Below are 14,709 nucleotides of genomic sequence, written 5' to 3' on the forward strand. Positions count from 1 at the left end.
CACCTCAGCAAAAATAACCTTCTTAGTAACATGCAATATGGTTTCTGTTCTGCTAGATCTACAGCAGATGTGCTTACAGTTATATCTCATAGGATTAGCGAATATCTTGATGGAGGCTTTCTTTCTAAGGCAATTGCTCTTGACATATAAAAGGCCTTTGATAGAGTATGGCATAAAGGTCTACTTTACAAGATCTTCAGCTACAGTATAGCTGAAAATGTCTTCTACATTATTAAATGATTTCTCTCTGATAGGTTCATAACAGTAGTGGTTATGGGCAGAAATCAGAAGCTCACTTTATTAATGATGGTGGCACTCAAGAATCCATCCTGAGCCCAACTCTCTTCCTGATCTGTATCAATAATCTTCCAAGTCATATCCTTAGATCATTCATAGACATTTATGCTGACGACACTACAATCTATGGCAACACATCAAAGGCCATAAATGACCAAGTTCTCTCTGATTCTCTCTCCTCTGATCTTTAACATGTGGTAGAATGGGGAAAGAGGTGGTTGGTTACTTTTAATGCATCTAAAACCAAACTTCTATCTTTACACACTCATCAAATCCATTGCGAAAGTCACTGGAAAAATGTTGGGATCCTTCCACCGTTTCAGTAGATATCTCACTGATGATGCAATTCTCTACCTATATAAAAGCCAGAGATGTCCAAGGATGGAATACTGTTGTCACATCTGGGCGGGAGCTGCTAGGAAAATTCTTATCCTGCCTTGGCAGAGTTCAAAATAGACTCTGTAGCCTAGTGGGGGGAATGCCCTTTGCTCTTCCCTGCAGAAGAGACATTGTGAGCCTGTCTCTGCTTTATCGTTATTTTCTATGGCATGTGCTTGTCTGAACTCCAGTTTATGGTTCCCCCTTGCCAAACTTTCACAAAAAGCAATCATCAATTCCTTATGAGGATGAAAAGTGGGAGATTCTCTGTAGCTTAATTGCTACATACTTTCATTTACTATATATATATATATATATATATATATATATATATATATATATATATATATATATAAAAGCAAAAAATATAAATTAAAAGAAGAAAAAAGATATTTCGGCAAATTTTATTATAAATTTATTTTAATCCAATAGGGTTTTTTTTTTAAAATGAGTAAGTTGTTTGAGGTTGTAACATGACAAACCTTAAACATCTTTTTCATTTGAAAAGGCCCTATTGAGTTAAAATAAATTTATGAGATTTGCCTAAACTCTTTTGTTGTTTTTTTTTTTTTTCTTATCTTAACTTTATATATTTGTCAAAGTACTATATGTGTTGTTGTTTTTTTCCAGGGTGCTGACATACAACAGCAAACCCTCCTTGAATCTGGTCGTTGGTACAAGAATCGACATCATTGCATTCCGACGGTGCCTCATGTGTTACACAAGGTAATTTTTATATCTTTCTTCTCATCTGTATGTGAAATTGTCGGTTGGTTGATCACGGCTAAACTTAATTGTTTTGTTATTATCATCATTATATTCAGTTTTACATCAATATTACAGCTAAGCTTAATATATATATATATAGAGAGAGAGAGAGATGTATATATACAAATTGCACGCACATATATATATTTTATTTTATATTATTTTTTTTTTTTACAAGGTAGTCACCACTTATCAAGGCCCGGAAACCACTCGGGGATAAGGGTTATTGTGTGTACAGTACGTTAGTTTTGGAGATCTGATAAAGTGTCTTACTTAAGGAGGCGGTTCATCAGGAATTTGTTCACATTGGACTTGAAGACATCCAGGTTGTAGTCAGGTGGGAAACAGGTAACCGGAACAGTTCCACAGGCGTGCACTTCTAAGAAAGAAGCTTTGTTCATGGAATCTACGTTTTAATTTTGGCACAGGTAAGGAGTGGGGAAAATTTTTGACAGTGGTTTCAGCTAGACGAGTGTTTTTCGTGAAAGATTGGCAAGGGAGCACCAGAGATTGGAGTTCAGAAGAGCACCTGCCATGGTAGTAACGATAAAACAAAGACAGGCTCGCAACGTCTCTCCTGTGGCAGAGAGGTTGCAGAGAAGAGAAAAGGGCATCACCCACTAAGCCACGAAGCCTATTTTGTAGTCTGTCAAGGCAGGATAGGCTGTTTTTAGCAGCTCCTGCCCAGATGTGGCAGCAGTATTCCATCCTTGGATGTACTTGGCTTTTATACAGATAGAGAATTGCATCAGGGGTGAGATATCTTCTGGAGCGGTAGAAGGATCCTACCATTTTTCCAGCGATCTTGGCAACTGACTTCATGTACGTATTCCATTTCAGGTCAGGGGTAACGGTCAAGCCCAGAAGCTTATCAAAACATGGAACTTCCCCTAGACGAGAGCCACCCATATCAATTGATGCCAGATAGGGATCAGAGCGTTAATGATGTAAAGATAGGAGCTTGGTTTTAGATGCATTAAAAGTAACCACTTCCTCCCCCACTATACTACGTGCTCAAGATCAAAGGAGAGAGAATCTGAGAGAACTTTGTCATTTACGGCCTTTGATGTGTTGCCGTAAATGGTCGTGTCATCAACATAGATGTCAACGAATGATTTAAGTATGTGTTTTGGAAGATTATTGATGTAGATCAGGAAGAGAGTTGGGCCTAGGATGACCCCTGAGGGACTCCAGCATTAATATTGATGGCTTCTGATTTCTGCCCATCAACTACTACTCTTATGAGCCTATCGGAGAGAAATGATTTTATGATCGAGAAAACATTTCCAGTTATACCGTAGCTGGGCATCTTGTGAAGTAGGCCCTTATGCCATACCTTATCGAAGGCCTTTGATACGTCAAGAGCAATTGCCCTAGAGAGGAAGCCTTTGTCAAGAGATTCGCTAATCCTATGAGATATAACAGTTAGCACATCTGCTGTAGATCTGGCAGAACGGAAACCATATTGCGTGTCACTAAGAAGGTTATTTCTGCTGAGGTGGTTGACTACTTTTCTATTTAATATGGATTCCAGCAGCTTACTCAAGACACACAGGAGACTTATTGGTCTGTACTGAGAGGTAGAGGACTTATCACCTGAGTTCTTAAATACAGGGCATACTGATGAGGTTTTCCAGGTTGTTGGGAAGCACTTCTCTTCAAGACAACGCTTAAAGAGTTTTGTAAGTATGGGAGCAAGTTCTAGTTGAAGCTTTTTCAGCACAATGATTGGAATGCCGTCAGGGCCAGTTGCTTTACTGGAATCAATATATATATATATATATATATATATATATATATATACACACAGTGCCCCGCAAAAGCTTACAATACACATTTGAAACTGTCAGTTTTTGTATTTCTAGCTTCCAAATGGTAATGAAACTTTTTATAGACATAGAAAATGTATTGAAACTAAGATCGGAACAGTGGGAAAAATAAAAAATAACAATTTAACACAACGCGAAGAGAAAACTCAATAATTAGCAACGCAAAAGTACATATCAAATTCATTAGATTTCTCGATAATTTTATGACTGTTTATCATGGTAAAATGCTTAGAAGCTTCTAGAATGTTCAGGAATATGCAATAGTGTTGTGAGACCGGATCTCACCTCATAATGGACTCGTCCAGATCCTATATAATCAGCTCCTAAGGCTGGTACAGTGGAGCGAGATCTCAAGAGATATTGTACCTTGGGGAGCGAGATCTTACTGATACCCACAACTACTACTATTCTCTTTATCTTTCTCTATATTCTTGTACCTTTCCTTAATACACTTGTAAACCACCTACTACGTGTTTTCCCGTGTCGTTCTTGTGGACCCAACTGAGCCCCACAACAAATAGACGTCAAAGTAATCAATTAGTAAAAGTATTGCGTCATTCTTTATCTAATAACCGTATTGTAAGCAATCACATTATGGGAAAGAATAAACAGATTGGTCAAGAGCTCAGAAAATGAATTGTAAGTCTTCATCAAAGTGGATTGGGATATAGAACAATATCTAAACAGTTGATGGTTCCATGGAATTCTGTTAGACAATAATTCAGCACTGGAAGTCTCACAAATCAACCCTTCCTTTGGCCAGATCAGGTCGTCCTCGAAAAATAACCAAACGTGCTGAAAGGTTATTAACAAGGAAGGTTATGAATTCGCCTACAATTACTCTTGGAGAGCTGCAGAAGGACTTAGAAAATAGTGAAATTAAAGTTAGCAAGGACACAATCAGTAGAACCCTTCATCTTAACGGCATCTCTAGATCAGCAAAGAAAACTACCCTTCTTAAGCCAAAGCATGTTCGTGCTAGGCTTGGTTTTGCAAATGAGTATGCAAGCAAGCCTCTAGAGTTTGGACATAATGTGCTTTGGTCAGATGAGACCAAAATTGACTTGTTTGGCACTCCAAAAACACCGAAAGTTTAGAGAAAAAAGGTACTGAATACCAGTCAAAAATCACCATGACAACAGTAAAATTTGGAGGAGGGTCCATTATGATCTGGGGTTGTTTTAGTGAAGGACGTGTAGGAAAAGTGGAAATAATAAAAGGAAAAATGAATGGAGCACTTTATAGGAGTACCTTGGAGAAAAACCTTAAAGAAAATGTGAAGTTGTTCAAATTGAAATCAGACTGGATCTTTCAACATGATAATGATCCAAAACACACTGCGAAACTCACACAAAATTGGTTTAATTCAAATAAAGTGAATGTTTTAAGTGGCCTAGTAAATCTCCCGATCTCAACTCTATAGAAAATTAATGGAGAGAATTGAAATTACGGGTCCATGGAAGAGAATTTTCAAATCTGCGAGAATTGGAGAGAATTTGTGTGGAAGAATGGAATAAAATAACACAAGACACATGTGGGAGATTACTCAAAATGTCTTCACGCTGTAATCAACAATAATGGTTATGCTACAAAATACTAGGTATTATTTTGTAAATGTGTTGTAAACTTTTGTGTTGCTAATTATTGAGTTTTCTTTTTGCGTTGTGTTAAATTATTATTTTCAATACATTTTCTATTTTGGAAGCTAGAATTACAAAAACTGACAGTTTCAAATGTATATTGTAAACTTTTGCGGGGTACTGTATATATATATATATATATATATATATATCCCTCCATCCCTCTCTATATCTATCTCTCTTTCTCTATTTATCTATATTTGACTTTAACAATAACACTAAAAACCTACGCAACCTTCTGAAGCAGATATTCAACTGCGACAGAACATCCTTCGCAACAAATATGCAATAAACCTCTCATTAGTGCAAAATAACAGCTCCGTAACCTACATTCTCTACTAACATCCACAAAAATAAATAGTACCCCTGCACCTCAAGGAAGCAAAACCTGTAATAAGCTTAGGTGACAAATATATCAACACCAATGGTACATTCACCAACATTCAACTCAAACTCCTCCTCTCAACTGCAATAACCCAAATGTAGTTTATTTATTACACTGCACCTACTGCACAAAGGTCAATTACCAGAAACTCATAATTAGACAAATCCATACAGCATCCAATATATAGGGCAATACAATTTATCAAACCACACAGTAGACAACATTATATACATCCTTATAGCATCTAAGCAGCAAAAGAGAAATAAATATGAAAAAAAAAACCTCCTAAAACTAAACATGCACACCTGAGGATTTAACAAAGACTTGGGATCACTCAATGTCTGTAAGTTCTGTAAAAGCACTGATTAACCATAAAGATTTTCCTGAGGATGGATGTGTACAGTGGGGGAAGTTTTGTCTTTCTTCTCTAACAACCCCCTGTCTTTCCCAAACTCTTACATTTTCTCTAAGTTTTAACTTTCTTCATATTCATGCCGCGTTTTTGCATGAAAACTAAATCTAAAATCTTAATGTCACTTTGAATCCTGCTTTAATATTTATCCTGTTATTCTACTTATGTATTTATTGATAATTTCATTCCACCTTTAAATCTAATACAACTTTGTTTCCACTCCATGCCTTATACTTACCCCATTCCCCCCTATTTTCCACAACCATATTCTGTTTTAATCCTTTTGAGGACTGTGACTTTTCAGTAGATATATTTATTGTACCAACTCAGTTAATCTTAATATCCATGCAGGGATGCAGAAATACCTGGTTTAGAACCCAGGCATGAGGCTACCCTTCTCGGGGCTGATAGACCTGTAGATCTCCTCTAAGTGAAGGAAAACTGATGTTGAACTTGTACTCCTGACCGCAGATGTTTTGTCATCAATCAATCCTTAGTTCCGGTCATCAACCCCCCCTAGTGCTAGTCACTCGAACAAATTACTGATTTGCAAGCTTAAACTGCTTAATAGATAGGCTACTCCTCCTTTGCCTGTTAGCCAGGTGCAGAGGTGTCATCACAGGGACTCAACTGAGACACCCAGTGCTTGACCTTTGTTTCCTGACTAGGGCAATAAACACCATTCCCCACAACATGGCTGACAAAAAATACCATTTTGGGATTTGTCAATAATGGTTCAAAAGTCTGAAAATAAAGAAAACTCTGATAAAAATCCACCATATAATCAGTATTTTGTTTATTTTTGGACTTTAGAACCATTACTGACACTCTGAAGACAACATGTTCTTGTTGGCCATGTTGATTGTTTAATTTACCAACTCGACGCTACTTGTTTTTTGAACTGAATAAAAGCTTTAAAATACATTTAAACACACACTACTTATTCAGAAGTAGAAGAGTAACTTACCTTGCCTTTGATAACATTTATTTGTTATATATTTGACTTTTTGATCCTTTTTTTCATTTATTGGCTTTTCTGCTAAATAGCCATTCTACTTTTCTAAACAATAATGCAAAAAAAAAAAAATGGTGCTGGTTTTTTTTTTTTTTTTTTTTTTTTTTTCAGAATTGTATCACCTTTTCTACAGATTGTAGTGTATCACTTAGCTGTGATAAATTCATGTTTTAAATTGTTGATACGTTACTTGAATAATAATGTTCTCGTAACAAATTGATCAAATTATTTTATTGTCTGCTTACATGAATTTGATTAACAAAGCGTTTTGTCATATCCTGATTCTTTCCGTTATCTGCCTGGAAACGTTTGTGCAAGTTCAGATTGTAGGTTAATTAATAACCTTTGTTAGTTAATTATAGATTAAATGACGAAAACATACAGGGTCTAAAAAAGCGTCTCAAATGTAATAATACTTTAATAGAATGTTTTCTGATGAATTCACAACACTTGTGCCACCTCAATGTACACACTCCCGACTAACCCAACAAGCAGCAAAATCCCACCCCTTTACATTGAGGTTTCTAGATGCTGGAAAGTCGTCTATTCTTATAGGTTTTACTCTCAGACTTCTAGATTTTGGAATTCTCTCCCTGATTTCAGCTTTCCTGACTGTACTAACCTGTAGAAGTTTAAATGTAAAGCGAACAAATATCTTGCTACTCAACTCCCCACAGTCCCCTATTATACACGATCCCAAATTATAAGCTCTTACATTCCAAGTGGAAATATGCCTTGTTTGGTTTAAAAAAAAAAAAAAAATAATAATGTTCTTGTAACTTTGTCAACGAATTGAGTGAATTATTTTATCATCTGCTTACTTCAATTTGATTGCCTAAGTGTTGCATCGTATTCCGATTCTTTCTGTTATTGGCCTGGAAATGCTTGTGAAAGTTCGGCTTTATTGTGGTATCATTGATGCATATATACCAATAAATCAATTATTTCAGTCTGATTTTACTTAATTGTTTCTTTTTCCCTTCAATATCCAGAGAGAAATTGGAATCAATCAGAATCGAGGGTTTACAAAAGGAGATCGTACATCCATTAGCACTCTGTAAGTTTCTGTAAAAGGAAAAAAACAACTTTTCAGTCGATTGCATGTTTGTTTGTTTTCTGCTTTGCTTTGTGACATTAAATACAGATACATGTGTAAACATGCACTGCATGTTTTGATGGTGTATATGAATGACAGATGTCGCATGTGATAGGTGATTGGCCAAAGGAGACAGGTAAAGCACAGTGAATTGAAAATATTTCTGATTGGAGTCTGGCCCCGAAAGAGATGTTTTCTTTGAAGTAAGTATCTCATTTAAATGGGAATCATGCTGAGACTTACCTGCTTGAGAAAATGATGTCCAATATTATCTGCAGATAAGCCTGTTGACTGAAAACTGTCTTGCTGTTATCTTGAGTCATCAACTTCTGGATGGTTGAATGATGACCACTAACAAAGGACAGAATTAGTCAGATAGATTCCAGGAGATGGAAAAGGGGATGGTCAGAACCAGCCTTCCTGAGGCATGGGGTTGGGAGACATACAGTGGCAGTTGGATGTTTAGTGAGGCAGTTAGTTTTTCTGAAAACTGCCATGCAATTGGACCAGTGGACATCTCCGAGCCAGTTGGGTTTTTGGGGAAGAATTGTGATAATAAAGCGTGTATTCAATTTGGTCAAGCGAAACTCCCAATCTGCAAGTCTGCAATTAAACCTCAGTAAACAGGTGCCACCTGTAATGTAAAAAACAATGTTTGTTTATAAACTTGATTTGTGGTTTTACTTGGAATGAGAATTCTTTGTTGCGGCATTGACTGGATTGGATAGCAACGTTGAATTGGCACAACAAGTGGGACATGGATTGTCTAGTGAAAATGAAAAAAAAATTGTATGAACTGGAGAAAAGGTTTTTTCAACTGTTAGGTTAGAAATTTAGTATTATATTTTATAGATTCCTCACACATTTGTTGACTCTGTGGTTTGGCCTTTGTACAATGTGCCACATCTTTTTTTTTTTTTTTTTTTTTTAACCAAAATTTGATTATTTAAGAGGACAGCTCAATGAGAATTTATTTATACTGGACTTGAAAAGGACCTTGTTGTGTTCAGCTGGGAAGCATCCTCTGTGGTATTGTGTTCCACAGACAGGAAGAAACTTTGCTCATAGAATTTTCATTTAGTTTTAGGTAGGGAAACAAATGTTGCAGCATTGGATTGGACAACAACATTGGATTGGCACAACAAGTGGGACATGGATTGTCTAGTGAATGCACAAGTATATGTTAATACAAGCAATACAAAAGACTTAGAATAAATAAATATTTGCGTCATCTGTAGGTATGGTAGGGTAAAGTGAAAATGAAACAAAAATTGTACGAACGGGAGAAAAAGTTTCTTTTCAACTGTGTTTCGTCAGAAATTTAGTATTGGTGAGATTATAGATTCCTCACACAGTTGTCGACTCAGGTGGTTTGGCTTTGTACAACATGACACGTCTCTTTTTTTTTTTTTTTTTTTTTTTTTTTTACCAAGGTTTCATCACTTATCAAGGCCCAAAGGCCACTCGAGGATAAAGGTTAAATACAAGCATCAGGTGGACGGTGAGACAATACCATAATGATTGGTAATGATGTTGGTGATTGGGCAGAATTTAATTATTTAAAAGGGTGGCTCAACAAGAATTTGTTTACATTGGACTTGGAAAGGACTTTGTTGTAGTCAGCTGGGAAGCAGCCCCTGTTATTGTGTTCCACAGAGGAGCAGTTCTAGGAAAGAAACTTTGCTCATGGAATTTTCGTTTAGTTTTAGGTAGAGAGTCAGTTGTTGCAGCTAGATGAGTTTTTACTGTGACTGTTTTACGAGTGAAAGGCAGAGATTGAAGGTCAGTCGAGCACCTGCCATGAAAATAATAATAGAGTAGAGAAAGCAACATCTTTTCTGTGAGAAAGAGAAAAGAGTATCACTTACTAGATTTCAAAGTTGTTTTTAATACTCTATCAAAGGTGCTTTGAGCAACTCCTCCCCAGGTGTGGTAACAGTACTCCTCCATTTTATGACATATTTGGCTTTTATACAAGTAGAGGATTGTGTCGGGGTTGTGATATCTTCTGGAGCAGTAGAATGATCCAACCATTTTTCCAGTGACTTTGGTAACAGAATTAATGTAAGCCTTACATATCCTACATCAACTCGATTGACTGATATCAACACTTCGGATCCAACCACATAAAGACATTTGTAGCATCCTAAATATGAAAACCAGATGAAAAACAAGAAAAAAATTGTGGAATCAACTATTCAGAGTTCAAATCCAATCAGACCTATTTGAATTCAACATTAATATAATTTGGAAATGCAGGAGTCCACTATTTCCCTCTTCAGCTATGGGTAAAATAGCAACTTGTATTAAATTTAACATATACAATGACTTGCTTGCAATGGTATTTTAGTTTTGATATTAAATACATAAAAAGAGTAGATTCTCCACTCCTTCTACACTTTCCATAAAAACAAACTTTTTACTGACTCCCACCCCAACACACACACCAGATTCTTTAAAATGTGACGGTGGTGAAGTGAATTCACTTCCCAGAATGACTTCCCACCTAATAGCCTTGGTTTTTTTTCAAGACTAAGGTTAATAAGCATCTGCTGTGTTTGTGATAAGCATTTTGCATTCTTGTTAGCTCCCTTACATCAAGTGGCTTCATTTCTTGTCTGGAGCGATTTTTATCTAAAAAAAAAAAACTCATCTGAGCAAATTATAACATCTATACATTTCAGTGATAACTCTGTTCAAAGATGAGGCAATGAAATGGATGAAAACATTGGATTTATAACCTTGATCTTTTTAAGACTAAGGTCAATAGGCATCTCCTGTCTTTGCATTAATCTTCTTTCATTTATGTTAGCTTTTTACATCAAGTGGCTTCATGCGATGTCCCAAGTGATTTCCATTAAAAAAATAATAAATAGAAATAACAATACCGACTGACAACCTGAGTATGCCAAGTTTGTACCCAGTCGGTTCCATAGTACCGCTTTCACTTATGGATGTTCGCAACCTTCAAGTGGTCCCTTCTGTAGGTACCAGAAAGAACCAGGGAAACCAATACCAGCCACAGAATCAAGCTGGTCATATGTTCATTCATAAGAATTTAATTTGTTATCAGATTCTTTAAAAACGATTTTAAATAAGAAAGAATTATTTCAGACAAAAAAATTAAAATGCCATTTCATCATTGTGGAATGGGGAATCAATTTAAATGCAAATGAAAAACTTATTCCTCAATCTCTAAAAACTAAACTATGAAGTTTTCAGGGGTTTGGCTTCATTTCTGACGTGTTTCACAAACTAGTCAGAAAAAATGAGTAAATGCAATGAAATTCCCATCAGTTTCGACTTGTCATAAAATTTGGATGTAAAAAAAATATAATAATTTTCTTTTATGAATATGTAATTCTTTTTCTTGTCTCATTGATATATTTTTTCTACAGGCTACTTCAAGTCAATATTTTCGCTGAGGAGCAATTTATTTTTTATATGAAAAAATGTTGGTGTTTTCCAAATTTATTGAGCACAATATTTTATGCATGAACATGCATATAGATATAATGTCATCTTAAACAAAAAGTGCCCATTCATGAACATAGTTTGCATAGAGTTTTGAATTGTTTTTCATAAGAAAAAAATTAAAGTTGAAAATTTTAGTAAAAAATTAGTTCAAATCATTAAAATAAAAGAAAAATTATAAATTTCTCTATGAAATTGTCAATGTTGTAAAAATAAAAATGTAGCAGCATTTTTTTTTATTTGTCTTTATAGAAAAACTAATTTGTTTGAAGTTATCAATTTTATAAAAGTAAAAGAAAAACAACTGCTGTATTTTCTGCTGCCAATAATTTTTGCTTGTATGAAATTTCAGATACATTCCTAATACAATGAGAAGAGTAGCCTGCTATAAAAATAAAGCATTTTGTGGTACATATTCAAAAGATGGCAATATATTCTTGACCGCTGCTCAAGGTAAGTAATACTTCACATTTTATCTTTTTATTCTCCATTAATGTTTCTTTTTTTTTTTTTTTTTTTTTTACATGGTGGTCACCACTTATCAAGGCCCGGAAGCCACTCAGGGATAAGGGTTATTGCAAGTACAGTACGTTAGTGTGGAGATTTAATGAAGTTTTACTTAAGAGGGCGGTTCATTAGGAATTTGTTAACGTTGGACTTGAAGACATCCAAGTTGTAGTCAGGTGGGAAGCAGGCAGACAGAACAGAGTTCTACAGGCATGCAGTTCTAAGAAAGAAGCTTTGTTCATGGAATCTACGTTTTGATTTAGGCACAGATAAAGAGTGGGGGAAATTTTTCACAGTGGATTCAGCTAGACGGGTGTTTTTCGTGAAGGATTGGCTAGGGGGGACCAGAGATTGGAGTTCAGACGAGCACCTGCTATGGAAGTAACGATAAAACAAGGATAGGCTCGCAACATCTCTTCTGTGGAAGAGAGGTTGCAGGGTAGAGAAAAGGGCATCCCCCACTAAGCCAATTTTGTATTCTGTCAAGGCAGGATAGGCTGTTTTTAGCAGCTCCTGCCCAGATATGGCAACAGTATTCCATCCTTGGACGTACTTGGCTTTTATATAGATAGAGAATTGCATCAGTAGTGAGATATCTTCTGGAGCGGTAGAAGGATCCCACCATCTTTCCAGCGACCTTGGCAACAGACTTGATGTACGTGTTCTATTTCAGATCAGGAGTAAAGGACAAACCCAGAAGCTTGTCAAAACATGGGGCTTTTCCTAGACGAGAGCCATCCATTTCAATTGATGTCAGATCTACTTGTTCTGAAACTTGTGGGCTTACCTGGCATTTCCCGTGTTCTTCAATTCAAATAAAAAATTTTGTGTCCTTATCAGGTTGTGCAAATAAAAATTGGACATCGTAAGAGACTGAGTAGAACTTGACTTTACTGCGCTACACAGCTATGACTAAAATAGCAACTTGTGTTTGATAAAATGTTTGTAATATTTAATGTTATAGCATTACTGTTGGAATGCTTTGGATTCAAACAAATATTCTATTACATTCCTGAATATTTTTAGATAGTGATTATTCATGTGATTTAGATTATTCAAACTACTGTTCTCATCTTGAGTTATTTTCACGTTTCAGTCTAGGTAAACTATGATCTTCTTCACGCGTATCTTGTCGAACTCTGGAATCATTCTGTCAAATTTGAGAATCTGCACATAATTTTTAACAGAACTTGTTATTTAATCCATAGGGGTAGCATGCTCTCATTCCATCAATCATGACTGGGTAGAAGTCCTAAGTAATTTGTAATTGTGTTTTGAGCACTGCTTGTGCTGAGGATTGAACCTTCAATCTTCAGGACACTGAACTTTACTACTAAATTTTACCAAGTAATTTATCCATGATGCCACAGGTCATTTCAAGTACTTGGTAAAATTCAGTTGTAAAATGTGACCACCCTTTTTCTCAAGGTTAAGAATTGACTATTTAAATAGCCATTCTAAATATGGGTAAGGGGTAGGATGTTGCGTATTAAATTAATCATCTGATAGTCTTTGTGTTGGCATCTTTTGGAAGGTTATGTAAGCAGACAGAGGATGTGAACATGAAATTGCTGGAGATTGAGTCTTAAACTGGACAAGTACCCAATATGATTATCTTTAAATCTCATATAAATAAACATTAGTCACAATCTGTCCTCATTATTTATCACATTTTATTCAATCTTCTCATCATATTCTTCATCATTCTATTGTCATCTCATTAACTCTCATCATAAGTTGTGACTTCTCTTTTTTTATTTTATTTTGCTCTTTTACTCTTGTCCACCTAAAACAAGGCATATTGTCACTTAGACACAATGGGCTACTATTTGGGATCATGTTTACAGAGCACTACATAAGGAGATAAGCAAGATGTTGGTTTACATTACATTTAATCTTCTGCATGTTAGTATAGTCAGGAAGGCAAGTAACAGGTAGGGAATTCCAAAGCCTATACGTCCAAGGAAAGAAGCTATTACAATAAAAAGCTTTTTGTCATCTTGGAATCTCTACAGTGAAGGGGTGGGACTTTGTTGCTAAACAGGTTTGTCAGGGGTATTTATGTCAAAGGGGGCATAAGTGCAATGAGTTCATCAGAGCACATCCCATTAAAATACTTGTAAAACAGGCATAGGGATGCAACATTGCAGTGATGAGACGGAGGTTAGAGCATGGTTGATAGTGCTGGACTTACCAGGTTGAAGACTTTTTTTTGACTTCCAAGAGTGAGAGACTAGTTGTAGATTCACCAGCCAAGATGGAGCAACAATACTCCATGCATGGCCGATTGGATATAATGATAAAATGTATTTTAACACCTTTGCATTTTTACTGCATTGCTGAGAATCAGAAATGTTTCTGATTAATCTATTATTCAGTTCCAAAGTCTTTCAATCAGAGGAAATAAGCTATTAGAACAAAAGGCTTTCATTCATCCTGGGACCTCTACAGTGAAGGGGTGGGACTTTGTTGCTAAATGGATTTGTCAGAGGTATGTATGTTGAGGAGGTGCAAGTGCAATTAGTTTATTAGAGTACAGTCGATTAAAATACTTGCAAAACAGGCACAGCAATGCAACATTGCAGTGATGGGACAGGGGTTGGAGTTTCACTGATAATGCAGGACCTAATAGGTCGGAGACTATTTTTTGGACTCTATCTAAAGGGAAGAGACTAGTGGCAGATGCACCAGCCCAGATGTGGAAACAATATTCCATGCATGAGTGAATGGTAGCTTTGTAAGACTACAGGATACTCTTAAGTATAAGTAATTTTCTAGCATGGTAGAAGAGACCTAGTTTGCAGCAGCCTTGGCAATGTTCCCAATGTATTTGTTCCAGTTCATATTGCCTGTCAATGTTAAACTAAGGCATTTGAATGATGAGCTTTTAGATAGTGTTATTAGTCAT

General features: G+C 35.9%; 1 protein-coding gene across 2 annotated transcripts in view; it reads left to right on the forward strand.

Moving 5' to 3' along the window:
- Positions 1-14,709, forward strand: part of LOC145279817 (DDB1- and CUL4-associated factor 11-like) — a 78,517-nt gene that overhangs the window by 30,617 nt on the left and 33,191 nt on the right. For both annotated transcript variants that reach the window (XM_080131232.1, XM_080131311.1), the window contains 3 exons: positions 1,306-1,401; positions 7,717-7,781; positions 11,647-11,747. In XM_080131232.1, coding sequence (XP_079987358.1) covers positions 1,306-1,401; positions 7,717-7,781; positions 11,647-11,747 — 262 coding nt within the window. The remainder of the gene's footprint in view (positions 1-1,305; positions 1,402-7,716; positions 7,782-11,646; positions 11,748-14,709) is intronic.

The sequence above is a fragment of the Euprymna scolopes genome, chromosome 1 (assembly GCF_053919585.1).
Source record: "Euprymna scolopes isolate OS-2025 chromosome 1, ASM5391958v1, whole genome shotgun sequence".
Lineage (NCBI taxonomy): Eukaryota > Metazoa > Mollusca > Cephalopoda > Sepiida > Sepiolidae > Euprymna > Euprymna scolopes.